General features: G+C 37.1%; 1 protein-coding gene across 7 annotated transcripts in view; it reads left to right on the forward strand.

Annotated features, from left to right (window-relative positions):
* Positions 1-16,608, forward strand: part of RUNDC3B (RUN domain containing 3B) — a 152,822-nt gene that overhangs the window by 77,482 nt on the left and 58,732 nt on the right. For all 7 annotated transcript variants that reach the window (XM_082398483.1, XM_082398487.1, XM_082398485.1 and 4 more), the window contains 2 exons: positions 7,363-7,452; positions 9,542-9,622. In XM_082398483.1, coding sequence (XP_082254609.1) covers positions 7,363-7,452; positions 9,542-9,622 — 171 coding nt within the window. The remainder of the gene's footprint in view (positions 1-7,362; positions 7,453-9,541; positions 9,623-16,608) is intronic.

Consider the following 16,608-nt stretch of genomic DNA (forward strand, 5'->3'; position numbering starts at 1 on the left):
AATCTTGAGAGTATCTGAATCAAGTGATTTCTTCTTGTTCTACTCTTCACAGATAAAGAGTAATGAGGTCTTTTAAAATGGGGATACAAGTGTTTACCCCAGTACAGGAGGAGCTACATGAGCTAAGACAGGCAGCTTGAAAGTACTAATCAGTGAAAATCCAAGGATAAGATTGGGTAGAGGAACTGTGGGGCCCACAACTACAATAAATCTTCTGAAGTACGTGACGATCGCTCCAAAGTATTAGAGAAATTCATGTGATCTTTTTGCTACCGTGGAGTATATCTTGGTGAGCAATTGAAAAAATCCTTGGAGAGTTTCACGGTTTAGAGATTGGGGTGTTATTGGGAAAGAGCCAGAGGTGGGAAGTTGGCAGACTCAAGAAGAGAATCCAAGCTAAAAAAAAAAAAAAAAAAAAAGGAATTATTTTGGTAGGTTACTGGGAAAACCTAGAGATAGAGAAGTAAGGTAGAAACTGAATAATTTGCTCAAAGTTTTACTTTCTCCTCACCGGCAGCCTGAAAAATAAAAAGTTAAGCTAAAGAATACAAATGTGACATTTGAAACAAGATCGAAAATATTCTGGTTAAGATTTTGAAGTAACAACTGTGGAAAGGATAAAGTAGAGAAAAAATTACTGTGCGGAATCCTGTTTATTACTTTGCAGTTGCACCACAATACTTCATTTATGATGACAAAAGTAGTGTTCAAAGAACCGTTAATCTTCTCGATATGATAGTAGTAAGAGAAGAGTAAAGTATAAAGTAAAACTTCAAAATTACTGAGCTGTCACAAAGGGGGAAAAAAAGGTGTGGATGAACAGTTTTCTAAAGGATAGAAGAGTAGATAGGGTAGTGATAAATTACCACACCTTTCAAGAACTAAGGAGGCCTTTAGGAATTTGAATCTGTTTAAACGTTTTACATTATTAAGATGAAAAAAATAAACGTTATTAAAAGGTGCTTATGGACTGCTGCCACACAGCACATATAAAGTTAACTCAAAATGGCTCAGACCTAAAAGTAAAGCTCTTAGAAGAGAACATAGATGTAAATCTGCATGACCTGGGATTAGATAGTAGTTTCCTAGACATGTTACTAAACACCCAAGCAGCAAAAGGAAAATAGATAAATTGGACAGAATCAAAATGTAAAGCTTATTGCTTTGAAGAATATCTTCAAGAAAGTGAAAAAAAAATCCACAGAACTGGAGAAAATATTTGCAAAGCCTATATCTGGTAAGAGGCTTGATTGTGAAATATATATAAAGAACTCTTACAACTCAGTAATAAAATATTTTTAAATTTTAAAATGGGCAAAGAATCTGAATAGACATTTTTCCAAAGAAGGTACACAAATGACCAAGAAACACATGAAAGATGTGTAACATCAGTAGCCATCAGGGAAATGCAAATCCAAACTGCAAGATACCACTGCACACCTGCTAGGATGGCTACGATCAAAAGAACATATAACAAGTGTTGGCAAGGATGTGGAAACATTGCAACAGTTATACATTGATTGTGGGAAAGTAAAATGATGCAACCGCTTTGCAAAACAGCCTGGCAATTCCTCATAAGGTTAAACGTAGAGTTACTATATGTCCCAGCACATGACTCCTAGATAAATAGATACAGATATCCAAGAGAATTAAAACCATATGTTCACAAAAAAAACATGGACACAAATGTTCATAGCAGCATAATCCATAATTAGCCAAAAAAGGCGAGAGAACCCAAATATCCATCAACTGATGAATGAATAAGCAAAATGTACATTCCATGCAGTGGCATGTTATTCAGCCATAAAAAGGAATGAAAAGCTTCTGCCGCTGCTCCTGGTGCTTGCTTATGTGCTTGTTCTGTGGGACCTGGGACCTCATTTGTGAAGTGGTAGCTGAGGGGGCTCTGGAGCTCGCCACGGCCGTTGAAAAGCCCAAGGAGTCAAGACTGAAGACAACAATCATATTAACAATCAAGACGATCATTTTTGTTGTGATGGAATGTCTCTCCTGTCAGAGGCTGCTTTCTTCTAGATCCTATCCCCATTCACCTCTTCCTTTAGTTATCACCTCTCTCTTTCCTCATCCTCAATCTCTTTCCCATTGCTGGATCCTTCCCACCCATGTAGAAGCATATACTGGTATCTCCTACCTTAAAAGCAAAAACTTCTCCCTTGAACCTGTGTTTCCCTCTCATACTGCTCATTTCCATGTTCTGCTTCATCACCAGACTTCTCAAAAATCTTGACACACTTTCATCTCCTTACCTGAGAGTCGCTCTTTATTCTCGTCCAGCTTCTGCCTCTCACCACTCCACCAAGGATAATTTTAAAAGAATACCAATAATCCCCAAGCTACCCAAACGTAATGGACATTCCTCTGTCCACATTGTACTTCATTGTACAGCTAAAATAGTTGAAAACTTCCTCTTTCTTGAAAAACCTCTCTGCTTTTAACTTATATAGCGTTCCCTGGCTTTTCTTTCTCCCTCTATAATTGCTCTTTCTCAGGCTTCTTTTACGCTTCACAGCTTCTTAGTGTCAGTATTCTCCGGGCTCAGTCCTCTATTGTCTGCCCTTCTTTCTCTTCTCAGAATTTCATCCATCTCCCTGGAACTTTAAATACCACCTGTATGGTGGTGGCACCACATTTAAACCTCTAGCCAGATAGTTCAGATTTCTTGATTCCCTGCCCCACCCCGTCCTGCAACCCTGTTCATCCACTTCTTGGCAAATGGTTTCGCTGCCCTACTTACATGGCTGATGAAGTCAGAATCTGAAATTCATATTTGATTCCTTTTTCTCCTTCATTCTTTTTTTATATATAAATTTATTTTATTTCTTTCTGGCTTCATTGGGTCTTCGTTGCTGCACGCGGGCTTTCTCTAGTTGCGGTCAGTGGGAGCTACTCTTCGTTGCTGTGCGTGGGCTTCTCATTGTGGTGGCTTCTCTTGTTGCGGAGCACAGGCTCTAGGCACATAGGCTTCAGTAGTTGTGGCACAAGTGCTCAGTAGTTGTGGCTCACGGGCTCTAGAGCGCAGGCTCAGCCATTGTGGCGCACGGGCTTAGTTGCTCCGCGGCATGTGGGATCTTCCCGGACCAGAGATCGAACCCGTGTTCCCTGCATTGTCAGGCGGATTCTTAAGCACTGCGCCACCAGGGAAGCCCCTCTCCTTCGTTCTTTGCAGTCATTCCAGTAGCAAGTCTTTTCGATCCTATCTCCAAAATCTATCTCGAATCTACCCATTTACCTTTATCGCCATGGCTGCAAGAGTAATGCGTACCTCTCTCACCTCTTGCTTATACTCCCCTATTGGCCTCCCAACTGAGATTCCAGTTTGCCCCCTCCCAGTAGCCACCCAGCTTCCAGCCAGTCTTCTTAAAAGTAAAAGGGATCCTGTCAATTCCCACTTTAAACATTGAAATGGTTTCTCATTACTATAGCCAGCAGGCTCTGCAGATATATTCCCTGGAGTCAGACCCTGGATTCGCCACTTTCTGGCTGTGGCATCTTGGGTAAATTGCTTACTCCCTCCATGGCATAGTATTTCGTGGAAAAGTTTAAACAAGATAATTCATGTAAAGCACTTATAAGTGTGCCTGGCACTCAGTAAATGTTTACAATTATTGTTAATGTTATATGGCCTACAGAACCCTGTGTGATCAAACTTCTCTGGGCCTAAGGTCTCAGACTAAACACTTGAGAATGTCTTTCCTAATGACTTTCTTCAAAGTTGGGTTCTCCTTTAATTTTTCTCTACCTCAACAACTTATTTATTTACTTTATACTACTTACCATCTCTGATTATCTTTTTTCAGCCTGTCCTCTCGCCTAGACTATAAGCTCCATAAAGAGGGGTCATGTTTACCTTATTCACCATTTTATCTATAGTGTATAACACAGTTCTTGCTATATTATGTATTTATTGATAAAAATAATTAAAGAATCTCACATTCTTTTGGAGATTTATTTTTTGGCCAGTTTTTCATTCTGATTCCGTTTGACTTAGAATAGAACATTTCTTTATAATGCTGTAATTTGTTTTGTATGTCATGAGGGAGAATCTTCTTTATCTCCTCCCTTCAAGTTTCTTATGTAAGGACTAAACTGGGGAAGAGAACAAGATGTTGATAAAGAAATTTCTTTGGTTTATAAGATAAGCTTTCTCATATTTTAATATTGTACTTTTAGCGTGTGGAATAACTTATGACTCAAAAAAGGAAATTTTGAAGCATGATATTGTGCAGTATCAACATAATCTATTCTGGTTGTTCACTTTGGATCCCACCCAAAGGATATTTGTTATTGAAGTACCTGAAAGGCCTTAAAATAATCTTTCAGAATGAACACTAAGGATGGCATTATAGAGACATATTTCAACTAAAATTAAATTATATGTGTTAATAAAAAGAGTATTATTCTTATTATGGTATTATTTTAAATACTTTTCTAGTTTCTAATATATTTCTAGTCAACATACAAATAATTGGAAAGAGTATACCTAATAGAAAGTGGGAGCTTTTCTTCCAGACCACAGTAATATCAAATAGTTGCTCACAGTTTTCCTTTGCTTCTAAAATACAAAACTTCTTTAAAGATATAGTCTACTACATAAATCTTTAAACAGAAGTTTTTAATATATTTTTCACCTTGGTACTTTCAATATTTATAATACATTTTTGCAAGTCAGTATGCTCTTTTGGTTAGATCCTGCTCATAAAAATATTTTCTTTAGAACAAAAAATATTTTCAACAAAAAAAAGGGAATTTTTTTAGTATATACCTTACTATTATTGGATTAGTCATCTTAGACTTTGCTCTTGGCTCATTGGTTACATAATCTTGGTTATATAAGCAAACTTTTTTAATGTTCCAGTTTTTCTATGAGATAAAATGAAGAAGTTGAAAGCTTACAGTCTTTAGAAGTCTTTGAAAATATTGATAACAGGAATCAGATTTTCAGTCAAAATTATTGATATGTTGGTTTGATTAAGGGAATATAAAATTAATTTTTCCTAATAGCTTCTGCCTCTCTAATATACATGAATGAGTGTGTTGTCTTTGATTAAATGATAGAAATATAATCTTTTTCAGATCACTTCAATTCAGTATTCTTTTAAATATTGTTATTTTTAAAATTTGTTATCTCAAACTTAGAAGTGCATTTACTGAAGATTTTTTGTTTTTTTAACCAGGACTAATAATGAAAAGTTCAGCATACAATGGACAATTCTCTTAACTAGCCTTTCCTCTTCCATTTGTCCTCCCTTCCCCTCTGGTGCAGTGAAGACTGTTAAATTAAATCAGGTCTATGCAGCATTATGCTTCATGCTTGGTTTTATTTGAGTGGAATTATTGATTTCACATATAGCAAGCACTTCACTTATATGGGTTAGCTTAAAAAAATCAGTAGTAAAACAAAAGCCAAAAAACCTCAGTAAATCAATATGATATACACACATATAAATGACCTTTAGGCTTAAAAATTTTTCTAAAAACCAGTTAGTTTTTATTTGTTTCAGGTATTTTTCATTAGTTCCTAATATAATATTAACATTAGGAAACAAGCAAGAATAGTTTTGATCTGACTCCTAGAATGTACTTTAAAACATGGTGGGCTCAAGGTGGCAAATAAAAGTAGACCTTTTCTTATATAGGGAAGTACTAGGAATAATGGGTGATTGCCAGTGTCAAAAGCCAGAACAAACACATGTGTCCCATAGAATGTGGTGGTCTAGAACCATTGGAATCACAGTTCTTCCAGGAGTTGATAAAATATTCTGCCAACAGCCAATTTAGCCATTGGGGCAGGGACAAGATCTCAGATGTATAGATTTGTCTAAATATCTTTTAGACAAATCTGTATATCTTAGATTACCTTTTTGTGGAACACCTCAGTTGAATATGTAGAAATTACTTCCCTTTATTTTACTAATCTTTGTTAGGCTGGAACTTTTAGTTTTTCTCCTTTTATGTAAATGAATAAAAACAATTCCCATATTTCCGAGGAAACAGAAAACATCTAATCCAAGCTAGTCTTCCCACCATGTTTGTTGGCAGCCTTACATCTGTCAGAGGGTAAATAGTTGTCTCTTATTTTTCTTTGTACTTTTTATTCATATAAAATTCCTTAAGGTCCATAACAGAGGTTAAATTCTCTTTAAATATTTTTGTTTTAAAAGAAGTATTATGGTTTAATAGAAAATATGTAGAACTTAAAGTAAGAAGGATTGGTTTTCCTCCTTGATAAGTTTATCAGCATAAGCTTGGGCAAATTGTTTTAACCTGACTCAGTTCTTGATGGTGCATTTGAAATGAATGACAATTCCTTCAGCATTTACTTCATGGGCTTTGCAATTATTAAATAGTATGATTGTAAAAGTATTTGGTAAACTGTGGACTATTCAGTATTGATGATAGTATTATAAACTTTACATGCAGCCTTTATAAACTCATGAATATGGAAAAGAGCAAGACAAATTTCATTTAATAAGAAACTTTCCTTTTAGTTAGTGGGGTGTTATAGAGTGGTGTTCACTGTGTGTAATATAAATAGTTATAACAATTTAATTATCCCTGTTACTGAACATAAACCAGTTTTTGCATACTATTATTTTTAAAAAGAAGTAAATTCAATGATCTTACATTCTTTTGTGGAAAAATACCTTAAGCCCATATTAAATAATATTTTTTTCAAAATATTTATTTTAAATATTTTAAAATAAAACTTTAGTATTTTAAAAATTAACATTAACCAAAACAGAAGGCTTTCCAGGAATTAGCACAGATAGATTCATATTCACTTTTTGTCAAAGATATGATGAATACTTTTTTTTCATAGGCAGCCACCTTGCTAGCCCATCTGCCCTATTAGTATTGTAGTGTTAAAGGTTAGCATAAATTACTATTAATCACACCTTCCTAGTTCTTAATTTAGTTAATAACCGTTGGAATTACAGAAAAACAGAATGTATGTTTGTTTTTGTTCTATGTATAGAATAATAATCTACATAGTATTGAAAATAGACCAGTATAAATGACTGTGAATTTACCACCTTTCAGTTTACATTTATATTGCTTCACTCTTAGAGAAAAATGCTAGACACTGTAGACCCCTTGAATGCGTCACTTTGGGGATTCTTTTTAAGAGAGGTTTAAGCACTTAGAATGATTTTCTTTGTTACGGTGGCAGCTTTTTTTTTCTAAATATCTGCAAGACTTGAGTGATCCAAGTATGTTCTTGTTGTGACAAATTAAATAAAATTTAGTTCTTTCTACTTTCGCTTGGGCTCTAAGTGATTTCTGTAGATGAAACTTCAGTCAGTTTTTAATATTTATGTGTTCACCCATTTCACTTTTTAGGAGATTTTATGAAGATGGAGCAATTGTCTTGGGTGAGGAAGCAAATATGCTTGCTGGCATGCTGCTTGGACTCAATGCTATTGATTTCAGGTATTTCATCTAACTACATGCATTATGACTTAAAGTTTTTCTACCTCATAATAGTTTCTACTTATGATTCTTTTCCTTCAGTTTTCTAAGTAAAGCACACAGTTGGATATTGATTTGATTTATGTTGTTCCCTTTCGAATGAGATCAGTTTTCTAAATAGGTTTGCTCTCAAAAAAGAGGCTGTCTCAAACTTAGGGAATTAACTGACAACCTTGCTCTCTAGTTCGGGTAAAAAGAAAGCTTGGACCACATCCTGCCAAGCAGAGAAGTCATGCACTCTGGTAGCACTGAAGGAAGGTTTTGGATCTCATCTCTTAGTATTTTTCAACTACTGCTTTAAAATGAAAAAGAAATACACTAAAAGAAAATTCAAAACCAGAAAGATTTTCATTGTCTCATGTGGTGAGATAACGAGGATATTGACAGACTATCTTAGGTATGTTATGTTTCTTGTTTTGTATCTAGACTATTAAAAATTTTGTTAATATTTGCTTTTATTATCAACAAGATGAATTGATTTCAGAATAAGATTACAAGTACTAAAAATGGACATTGTAAGTTCTTTTTAGGTTGATGGCAGTATCCTTTTGCATTTCTTTAATTGATCTAAGATTTTACATTGTACTAAAAGTAAAAGGTTTGTCTAGAAAAAGAACTCAAACATGAGAATGAAGGAAGTATTATATTTTTATTGAAATATATCACTTAAAAATCCAAGAATGTTAACAAATAAGTATAAAACTTAAATGAAAATCTACTTTTAATTTTTAGTTCATTTTTGAACTAAAAAATAATGCTACCCAGTTTCACTGAGGTTAACTTTTTCTAGTAAATCACTTCTTTTGCAAAATACTTTTCACTTTGTAAGTGTAACTTTCCTCTATTTAAAATTTGATAAGTGGGATTGGGTTAATTAGCCTAATTCTTTATGATGAACCAGATGGATGCAGTTATGCAGGTTGTCTTTATGATCCCTCTAAGGGTGTTAACTTTTTACATGGCATGTTGCTGGCTCTGTCCAAATACTTTACAACTTAATTTATTTTTTAGTTGGGAAAAAAAAATGGGATAAGAATCTAAACTCTTGGCTTATTGTAACCCATTGATACTGTATAGAGAGCAGGTGTCTTAAAGATGCATTAGTAACATTTCTATAAATGAAGGAAAGCCCAGGTAAAATGTTGCCACTTTGATTCTTTCCTCATTCAATTCTGGAAAAATATATACTGCACCCTTGATAATAACATATTAGAACAAGTATTTCAACAGGCAAATTTCCCAAAGAAACCAGAAGGTAGTGGTTCATATATGAATTTTTTTCTTTCTTTTTTTTTTTAAAATTAATTTATTTTATTTATTTATTTTTGGCTGCACTGGGTCTTCGTTGCTGCTGGCGGGCTTTCTCGAGTTGCGGCTAGCAGGGCCTATTCTTCGTTGCGGTGCGCGGGCTTCTCATTGCGGTGGCTTCTCTTGTTGCGGAGCACGGGCTCTAGGCGCGCGGGCTTCAGTAGTTGTAGCACGCGGGCTCGGTAGTTGTGGCTTGCGGGCTCCAGAGCACAGGCTAAGCAGCTGTGGCGCACGGGCCCAGCTGCTCCGTGGCATATGGGATCTTCCCAGACCAGGGCTCAAACCCACGTCCCCTGAATTGGCAGGCTGGCTCTCAACCACTGTGCCACCAGGGAAACCATATGAATTTTTTTCTAATTAGACCTTTTTAGGAGATATTAAGTGTCACCTGAGAATTTGTAAATGTGAACAACAAGGCTTCATTTGAAAATTCTCTAGCGATGTCTTAAGAATTTAATAAAGACCAAGATAGTATGAAATAAATAATGTTTGAACAGATTTCTCAGTAAGTTTTACTTTTGCATGATATATTTATGTAACAGTGTTATTAACTCATACAAGCCTTTGTTATTGACATGGAAGGTAGAATATCTTTATGAGGTGTTTATAACAAGTCACATTTAAATTACAAATAAAAAATTCACCTGCAATTTGATGAAACAAATGTCTCTAACAAGAGATTGTTTATAACACTTTGATTTAAATTTTTATGTATTAATATATTTACTGTCTATTGTCTTAGCTTCTGCCTGAAGGGAGAAGGATTAGATGGCAACTTTCCTGCTGTAATAGACTATACACCATATTTGAAGTTTACCCAAAGGTATTTGACATTTTGAAATATGTTATTGAAATCTTAATTTATAATTGAATGTCTTGTTGTGCAATATATTCATCTGATTAAAACTACTTTTTATAAAACATTTATTTCAGTATCAGAGATCATTCAAAAATATAAACTCCAGTTGTGTTTTTAGTATATATGTAAATATATAGTTTTTACATAATTGTAATCCCTGTGTAAATATAGTTTTTAAAAAATAGCATGTATTTCTACTGCTGTAGTCAATATAATAACTTTAATAGCTCTATAATAGTCCATTGAGATTACAAAACTATAATTCATTATTTAGATTGTTTTTCATTTATCTCCATTATAATGAAAAGAATAATGAACATTTTTGTGCAAATAAATTTTCCTTTTGTTTCTGTTGTGAATTTATAGAGTTATTCAGGTAAGTACAGTAAAAAATTTTGTGGCTCTTAAAGTCTGTTCTTAGAGTTGTATCAGTTTATCCTACTACCAGTATTTTGTGAGAGTTATGGATTTTCCGTAATCTCATCAGCATTGAAAATTAATCAGATGAAATCTAAAGATATTCTGAAGATCTTCTCGCATAATTGATTTCCTGAATAGAATAATGATCTTTATATACTTCTTTTTTTTTCACATCTTTATTGGAGTATAAATGCTTTACAGTGTTGTGTTAGTTTCTGCTGTACAACAAAGTGAATCAGCTATATGTATACATATATCCCCATATCCCCTCCCTCTTGCGCCTCCCTCCCACCCTCCCTATGCCACCCCTCTAGGTCGTCACAAAGCACTGAGCTGATCTCCCTGTGCTGTGCCACAGCTTCCTACTAGCCATCCATTTTACATTTGGTAGTGTATATATGTCAGTGCTACTCTCTCACCTCATCCCAGCTTCCCCTTACCCCCTTGTGCCCTCAAGTCCATTCTCTACGTCTGTGTCTTTATGCCTGCCCTGCCACTAGGTTCATGAGTACCACTTTTTAAAATGCCATACATATGCATTAGCGTACAGTGTTTGTTTTTCTCTTTCTGACTTACTTCACTCTGTATGACAGATTCTAGGTCCATCCACTTCACTACAAATAACTCAATTTTGTTCCTTTTTTATGGCTGAGTAATATTCCATTATATATATGTGCAACATCTTCTTTATCCATTTATCTGTCGATGGACATTTAGGTTGCATCCATGTGCTGGCTCTTGTAAATAGTGCTGCAGTGAACATTGTGGAACATATATCTTTTTGAATTATGGTTTTCTCAGGGTATATGCCCAGTAGTGAGATTGCTGGGTCATATGGTAGTTCTATTTTTATTTTTTTTAAGGAACCTCCATACTGTTCTCCATAGTGGCTGTATCAGTTTACATTCCCACCAACAGTGCAGGAGGGTTCCCTTTTCTCCACACCCTCTCCAGCACTTATTTTTCTAGATTTTTTGATGATGGCCATTCTGACCAGTGTGAGGTGATATCTCATTGTGGTTTTGATTTGCATTTCTCTAATGATTAGTGATGTTGAGCATCTTTTCATGTATTTGTTGGCCATCTGTATATCTTCTTTGGAGAAATGTCTATTTAGGTCTTCCACCCATTTTTGAATTGGGTTGTTTGGTTTTGTGATATTGAGCTGCATGAGCTGCTTGTATATTTTGGAGATTAATCTTTTGTCCGTTGTTTCATTTGCAAATATTTTCTCCCATTCTGAGGGTTGTCTTTTGGTCTTGTTTATGGTTTCCTTTGCTGTGCAAAAGCTTTTAAGTTTCATTAGGTCCCATTTGTTTATTTTTGTTTTTATTTCCCTTACTCTAGGAGGTGGGTCAAAAAGGATCTTGCTATGATTTATGTCATATAGTGTTCTGCCTGTCTTTTCCTCTGAGAGTTTTATAGTGTCTGGCCTTATTTAATCCATTTTGAGTTTATTTTTGTGTATGGTGTTAGGGTGTGTTCTAATTTCATTCTTTTACATTGTAGCTCTCCAGTTTTCCCAGCACCACTTATTGAAGAGGCTGTCATTTCTCCATCGTATATTCTTGCCTCCTTTATCAAAGATGAGGTGACCATATGTGCGTGGGTTTATCTCTTGGCTTTCTATCCCATTCCACTGATCTATATTTCTGTTTTTGTGCCAGTACCATACTGTCCTGATTACTGTAGCTTTGTAGTATATATAGTCTGAAGTCAGGGAGCCTGATTCCTCCAGCTCTGTTTTTCTTTCTCAAGATTGCTTTGGCTATTCAGGGTATTTTGTGTTTCCATACAAATTGTAAAATTTTTTGTTCTAGTTCTGTGAAAAATGCCATTGGTAATTTGATAGGGATTGCATTGAACCTGTAGATCGCTTTGGGTGTAGTACAGCCATTTTCACAATATTGATTCTTCCAGCCCAGGAGCATGGTATAGCTCTCCATCTGTTTATGTTATCTTTGATTTCTTTCATTAGTGTTTTATAGTTTTCTGATTACAGGTCTTTTGCCTCCTTAGGTAGGTTTATTCCTAGGTATTTTATTCTTTTTGTTGCAGTGGTAAATGGGATTGTTTCCTTAATTTCTCTTTCTGATCTTTTGTTGTTACTGTATAGGAATGCAAGAGATTTCTGTGCATTAATTTTGTATCCTGCAACCCTACCAAATTCACTGATTAGTTCCAGTAGTTTTCTGGTGGCATCTTTAGGGTTTTCTATGTATAGTATCATGTCATCTGCAAACAGTGACAGTTTTACTTCTTCTTTTCCAATTTGTATTCCTTTTATTTCTTTTTCTTCTTTGATTGCCATAGCTAGGACTTCCAAAACTCTGTTGAATAATAGTGGCGAGAGCGGACATCCTTATCTTGTTCCTGATCTTAGAGGAAATGGTTTCAGTTTTTCACCATTGAGCATGATGTTCGCTGTGGGTTTGTGATATATGGCTTTTATTATGTTGAGGCAGGTTCCCTCTATGCCCACTTTCTGGAGAGTTTTTATCATTAATGGGTGTTAAATTTTTTTTTAAATTTTATTTATTTATTATTTATTTTTGGCTGCATTGGGTCTTTGTTGCTGTGCACAGGCTTTCTCTAGTTGTGGCGAGCGGGGGCTACTCTTCGTTGCGGTGCATGGGCCTCTCATTGTGGTGGGTTCTCTTGTTACGGAGCACGGGCTCTAGGTACACAGGCTTCAAGTTGTGGCACGCAGGCTTCAATAGTTGTGGCTTGCGGGCTCTAGAGTGCAGGTTCAGTAGTTGTGGCGCACAGGCTTAGTTGCTCCGCACCATGTGGCATCTTCCTAGACCAGGGCTTGAACTAGTGTCCCCTGCATTGGCAGGTGGATTCTTAACCACTGTGCCACCAGGGAAGTCTCTCTTTATGATTTCTTTCCTTCTGCTAACTTTGGGTTTTCTTTGTTCTTCTTTCTCTGATTGCTGTAGGTGTAAGGTTAGATTGTTTATTTGAGATTTTTCTTGTGTCTTGAGGTGAGCTTGAATTGCTATGAACTTCCTTCTTAGAACTGCTTTTTCTGCATCCCATAGGTTTTTGGATCATCGTGTTTTCGTCGTCATTTGTTTCTAGGTATTTTTTTATTTCTTCTTTGATTTCTTCAATGACCTCTTGGCTATTTAGCAGTGCGCTGTCTAGCCTCCATGTATTTGTGTTTTTTTACCGTTTTTTTCCTGTAATTGATTTCTAATCTCATAGCATTGTGGTCGGAAAAGATGCTTGATATGATTTCAATTCTCTTAAATTTTCCAAGGCTTGATTTTTGACCCAAGATGTGGTCCATTCTGGAGAACGTTTCGTGTGCACTTGAGAAGAAAGTGTATTTTTCCGCTTTCAAGTGTAATGTCCTAAAAATATCAATTAAGTCTGTCTGGTCTATTGTGTCATTTAAAGCTTGTGTTTCCTTACTGATTTTCTGTCTGGATGATCTACTGGTGTAAGTGGGGTGTTAAAGTCCCCCACTATTATTGTATTACTGTCCATTTCTCCTTTTATGGCTGTTAGCATTTGCCTTATGTATTTTGAGGTGCTCTGTTGGGTGCATAAATATTTATAATTGTTATGTTTTCTTCTTGGATTGATCCCTTGATCATTATGTAGTGTCCTTCTTTATCTCTTGTAACAGTCTTTAATTTAAAGCCTATTTTATCTGATATGAGTATTGCTACTCCAGCTTTCTTGTGATTTCTGTTTGCATGGAATATCTTTTTCCATCGCCTCACTTTCAGTCTGTATGTGTCCCTAGGTCTGAAGTGGGTTTCTTGTAGACAGCATCTATAAGGGTTTTGTTTTTGTATTCATTCAGCCAGTCTGTGTCTTTTGGTTGGAGCATTTAATCCGTTTACATTCAAGGTGATTATCGATATGTATGTTCCTATTACCATTTTCATAACTGATTTGGGTTTGTTTTTGTGGATCTTTTTCTTCTCTTGTGTTTCCCACTTAGAGAAGTTCCTTTAGCATTTGTTGTAAAGCTGGTTTGGTGGTGCTGAATTCTCATAGCTTTTGTTTGTCTGTAAAGTTTTTGATTTCTCCGTCAATCTGAATGAGATCCCTGCTGGGTAGAGTAATCTTGGCTGTAGGTTTTTCCCTTTCATCACTTTAAATATGTCCTTCCACTCCCTTCTGTCTTGCAGAGTTTCTGCTGAAAGATCAGCTGTTAACCTTATGGGGATTCCCTTGTATGTTATTTGTTGCTTTTCCCTTGCTGCTTTTAATATTTTTTGTTTGTATTTAATTTTTGATAGTTTGATTAACATGTGTCTCGGCGTGTTTCTCTTTGGGTTTATCCTATATGGGACTCTCTATGCTTCCTGGACTTGATTCACTATTTCCTTTCCCATGTTAGGGAAGTTTTTGACTATAATCTCTTCAAATATTTTCTCAGACCCTTTCTTTTCCTCTTCTTCTTCCAGAACCCCTATAATTCAAATGTTGGTACGTTTAATGTTGTCTCAGAGGTCTCTGAGACTATCCTCAATTCTTTTCATTCTTTTTTCTTTATTCTACTCCCCACCAGTTATTTCCACCATTTTATCTTCCAGCTCACTTATCCATTGTTTTGCCTTAGTTACTCTGTTATTGATTCCTTCTAGAATATTTTACATTTCAGTTATTGTGTTGTTCATCACTGTTTGTTTGCTCTTTAGTTCTTCTAGATCTTTGTTAAACGTTTCTTGTATTTTCTCCATTCTGTTTCTGAGATTTTGGATCATCTTTACTATCATTACTCTGAATTCTTTTTCAGGTAGGTTGCCTATTTTGTCTTCATTTATTTGATCTTGTATGTTTTTACCTTTCTCCTTTGTAACATTTTTTTTTGGCCTGAGGCGTCCAGCACTGGAGTTTGCAGGCAGTTGTGTAGAGCCAGGTCTTGGTGCTGAGATGAGGACCTCTGGGAGGCCTCACTCCAATTAATATTCCCTGGGGTCTGAGGTTCTCTGTTAGTCCAGCAGTTTGGGCTTGGTGCTCCCACCACAGGAGCTCGGGCCAACGTCCAGCCTGGGAACCAAGATTCCGCAAGCTGCATGATGTGGCCAAAAAAAAAAAACAAAAACAAAACCAAGTAGTACAATAACAAAGAATAAAAAATAAAATAAAATTAGAAAGATATATTAGGAAAAATAAAAATATAATTGAAACAACTGCAACAAGGTAAAACAAAACCACAACAGAAAAAAGAAAATAAATAAACAAATAAATTTAAAAAGGGGGGGGAACAAGCCAAAAGGAGCAGAGCAATAACAAAGTATAAAGAATACAATAGGGCTTCCCTGGTGGCGCAGTGGTTGAGAATCTGCCTGCCAATGCAGGGGACACGGGTTCGAGCCCTGGTCTGGGAAGATCCCACATGCCGCAGAGCAAATAGGCCCGTGAGCCACAATTACTGAGCCTGTGCATCTGGAGCCTGTGCTCCGCAACAAGAGAGGCTGCGATAGTGAGAGGCCCGCGCACCGCGATGAAGAGTGGCCCCCACTTGCCACAATTAGAGAAAGCCCTCGCACAGAAACGAAGACCCAACACAGCCATAAATAAATAAATTAAATTAAATTAAAAATTAAAAAAAATAATAATAATATTAAAAAAAAAGAATACAATAAAATTAGAAAAATAAAAGATTTATTAGAAAAAATAAAAATATAAATGAATCAACAACAGGGTAAAACAGAACCCCAACCTAAAAGAAGAAAAAAGAAAAAAAAAGCCTTGGCTAAGTGGGGCAGAGTTTAGATGGGGTTTGGAACATAGCCAGGGGTGGGGTTTAGGGTGGGGTGGGGCCTTGGTGGGGAGTGACGTTTCAACGTGGGGCAGGGCCTAGGCTCAAGACCCATACCAGCTGGAAAAGGCCTTGTGGGCGGGGCCTAGGCGGGCGACGTTCAAGCGTAGGGCGGGGCCTCTGCTTAGGACCTGCACAGAAGGGGAGAGGCAGCACGTTCGAAGAAGGGCTTCTGGCGTGTGGGGTTCTGGAGTTTGGAGGCAAGGTCCTGGGTGAGGGTGTGTGGGTAGGGGTTAGGCCCAGCGCATTGGAAGGGGTCTCTGAGGGGGTCTCCGAGCCTAGAGGTAGGGCCCTGGGTGGGGGTGTGGGGGCAGGGCTTGGGTTCTGCGGCAGGAGGGAGGCTCTGAGGGCAGAGGATTAGGCCCGGGAGCCCAAGAGGCTGTGCCTAAGTGGACAGGGAAAGCCTGGCCCCGTTCCCTTCCGTTCCTTCACGCCCCTGCCCCACCGTTTCCCGCAGGGTCTCCCCCATCTCGTGGGTGTGTCCCACTGGGTGTAGGAACTCCTTCCCTCCCCCAGCTGCCCCTCAGGGGCGCCAGTCCTGTCCCGCCTCCACTTCTCCTACCCCCATCCCTACCCCCACCCAGGCCCCACGTCCTACCCAGTCGCTGGGGGTTCCTCCTGTCCCCTTAGGTGTCTGTGGTCCCCCACTGGTGCCGGGTAGGTGCCCTAGTTGTGCGGGAGATGCGAATTTCACGTCCTCCTAGTCTGCCATCTTGACTCCGCCCCCCTCTCTTTATATACT

This window comes from Balaenoptera borealis, assembly GCF_965194805.1.
Source record: "Balaenoptera borealis genome assembly, chromosome: 7".
In the NCBI taxonomy this organism is placed as follows: domain Eukaryota; kingdom Metazoa; phylum Chordata; class Mammalia; order Artiodactyla; family Balaenopteridae; genus Balaenoptera; species Balaenoptera borealis.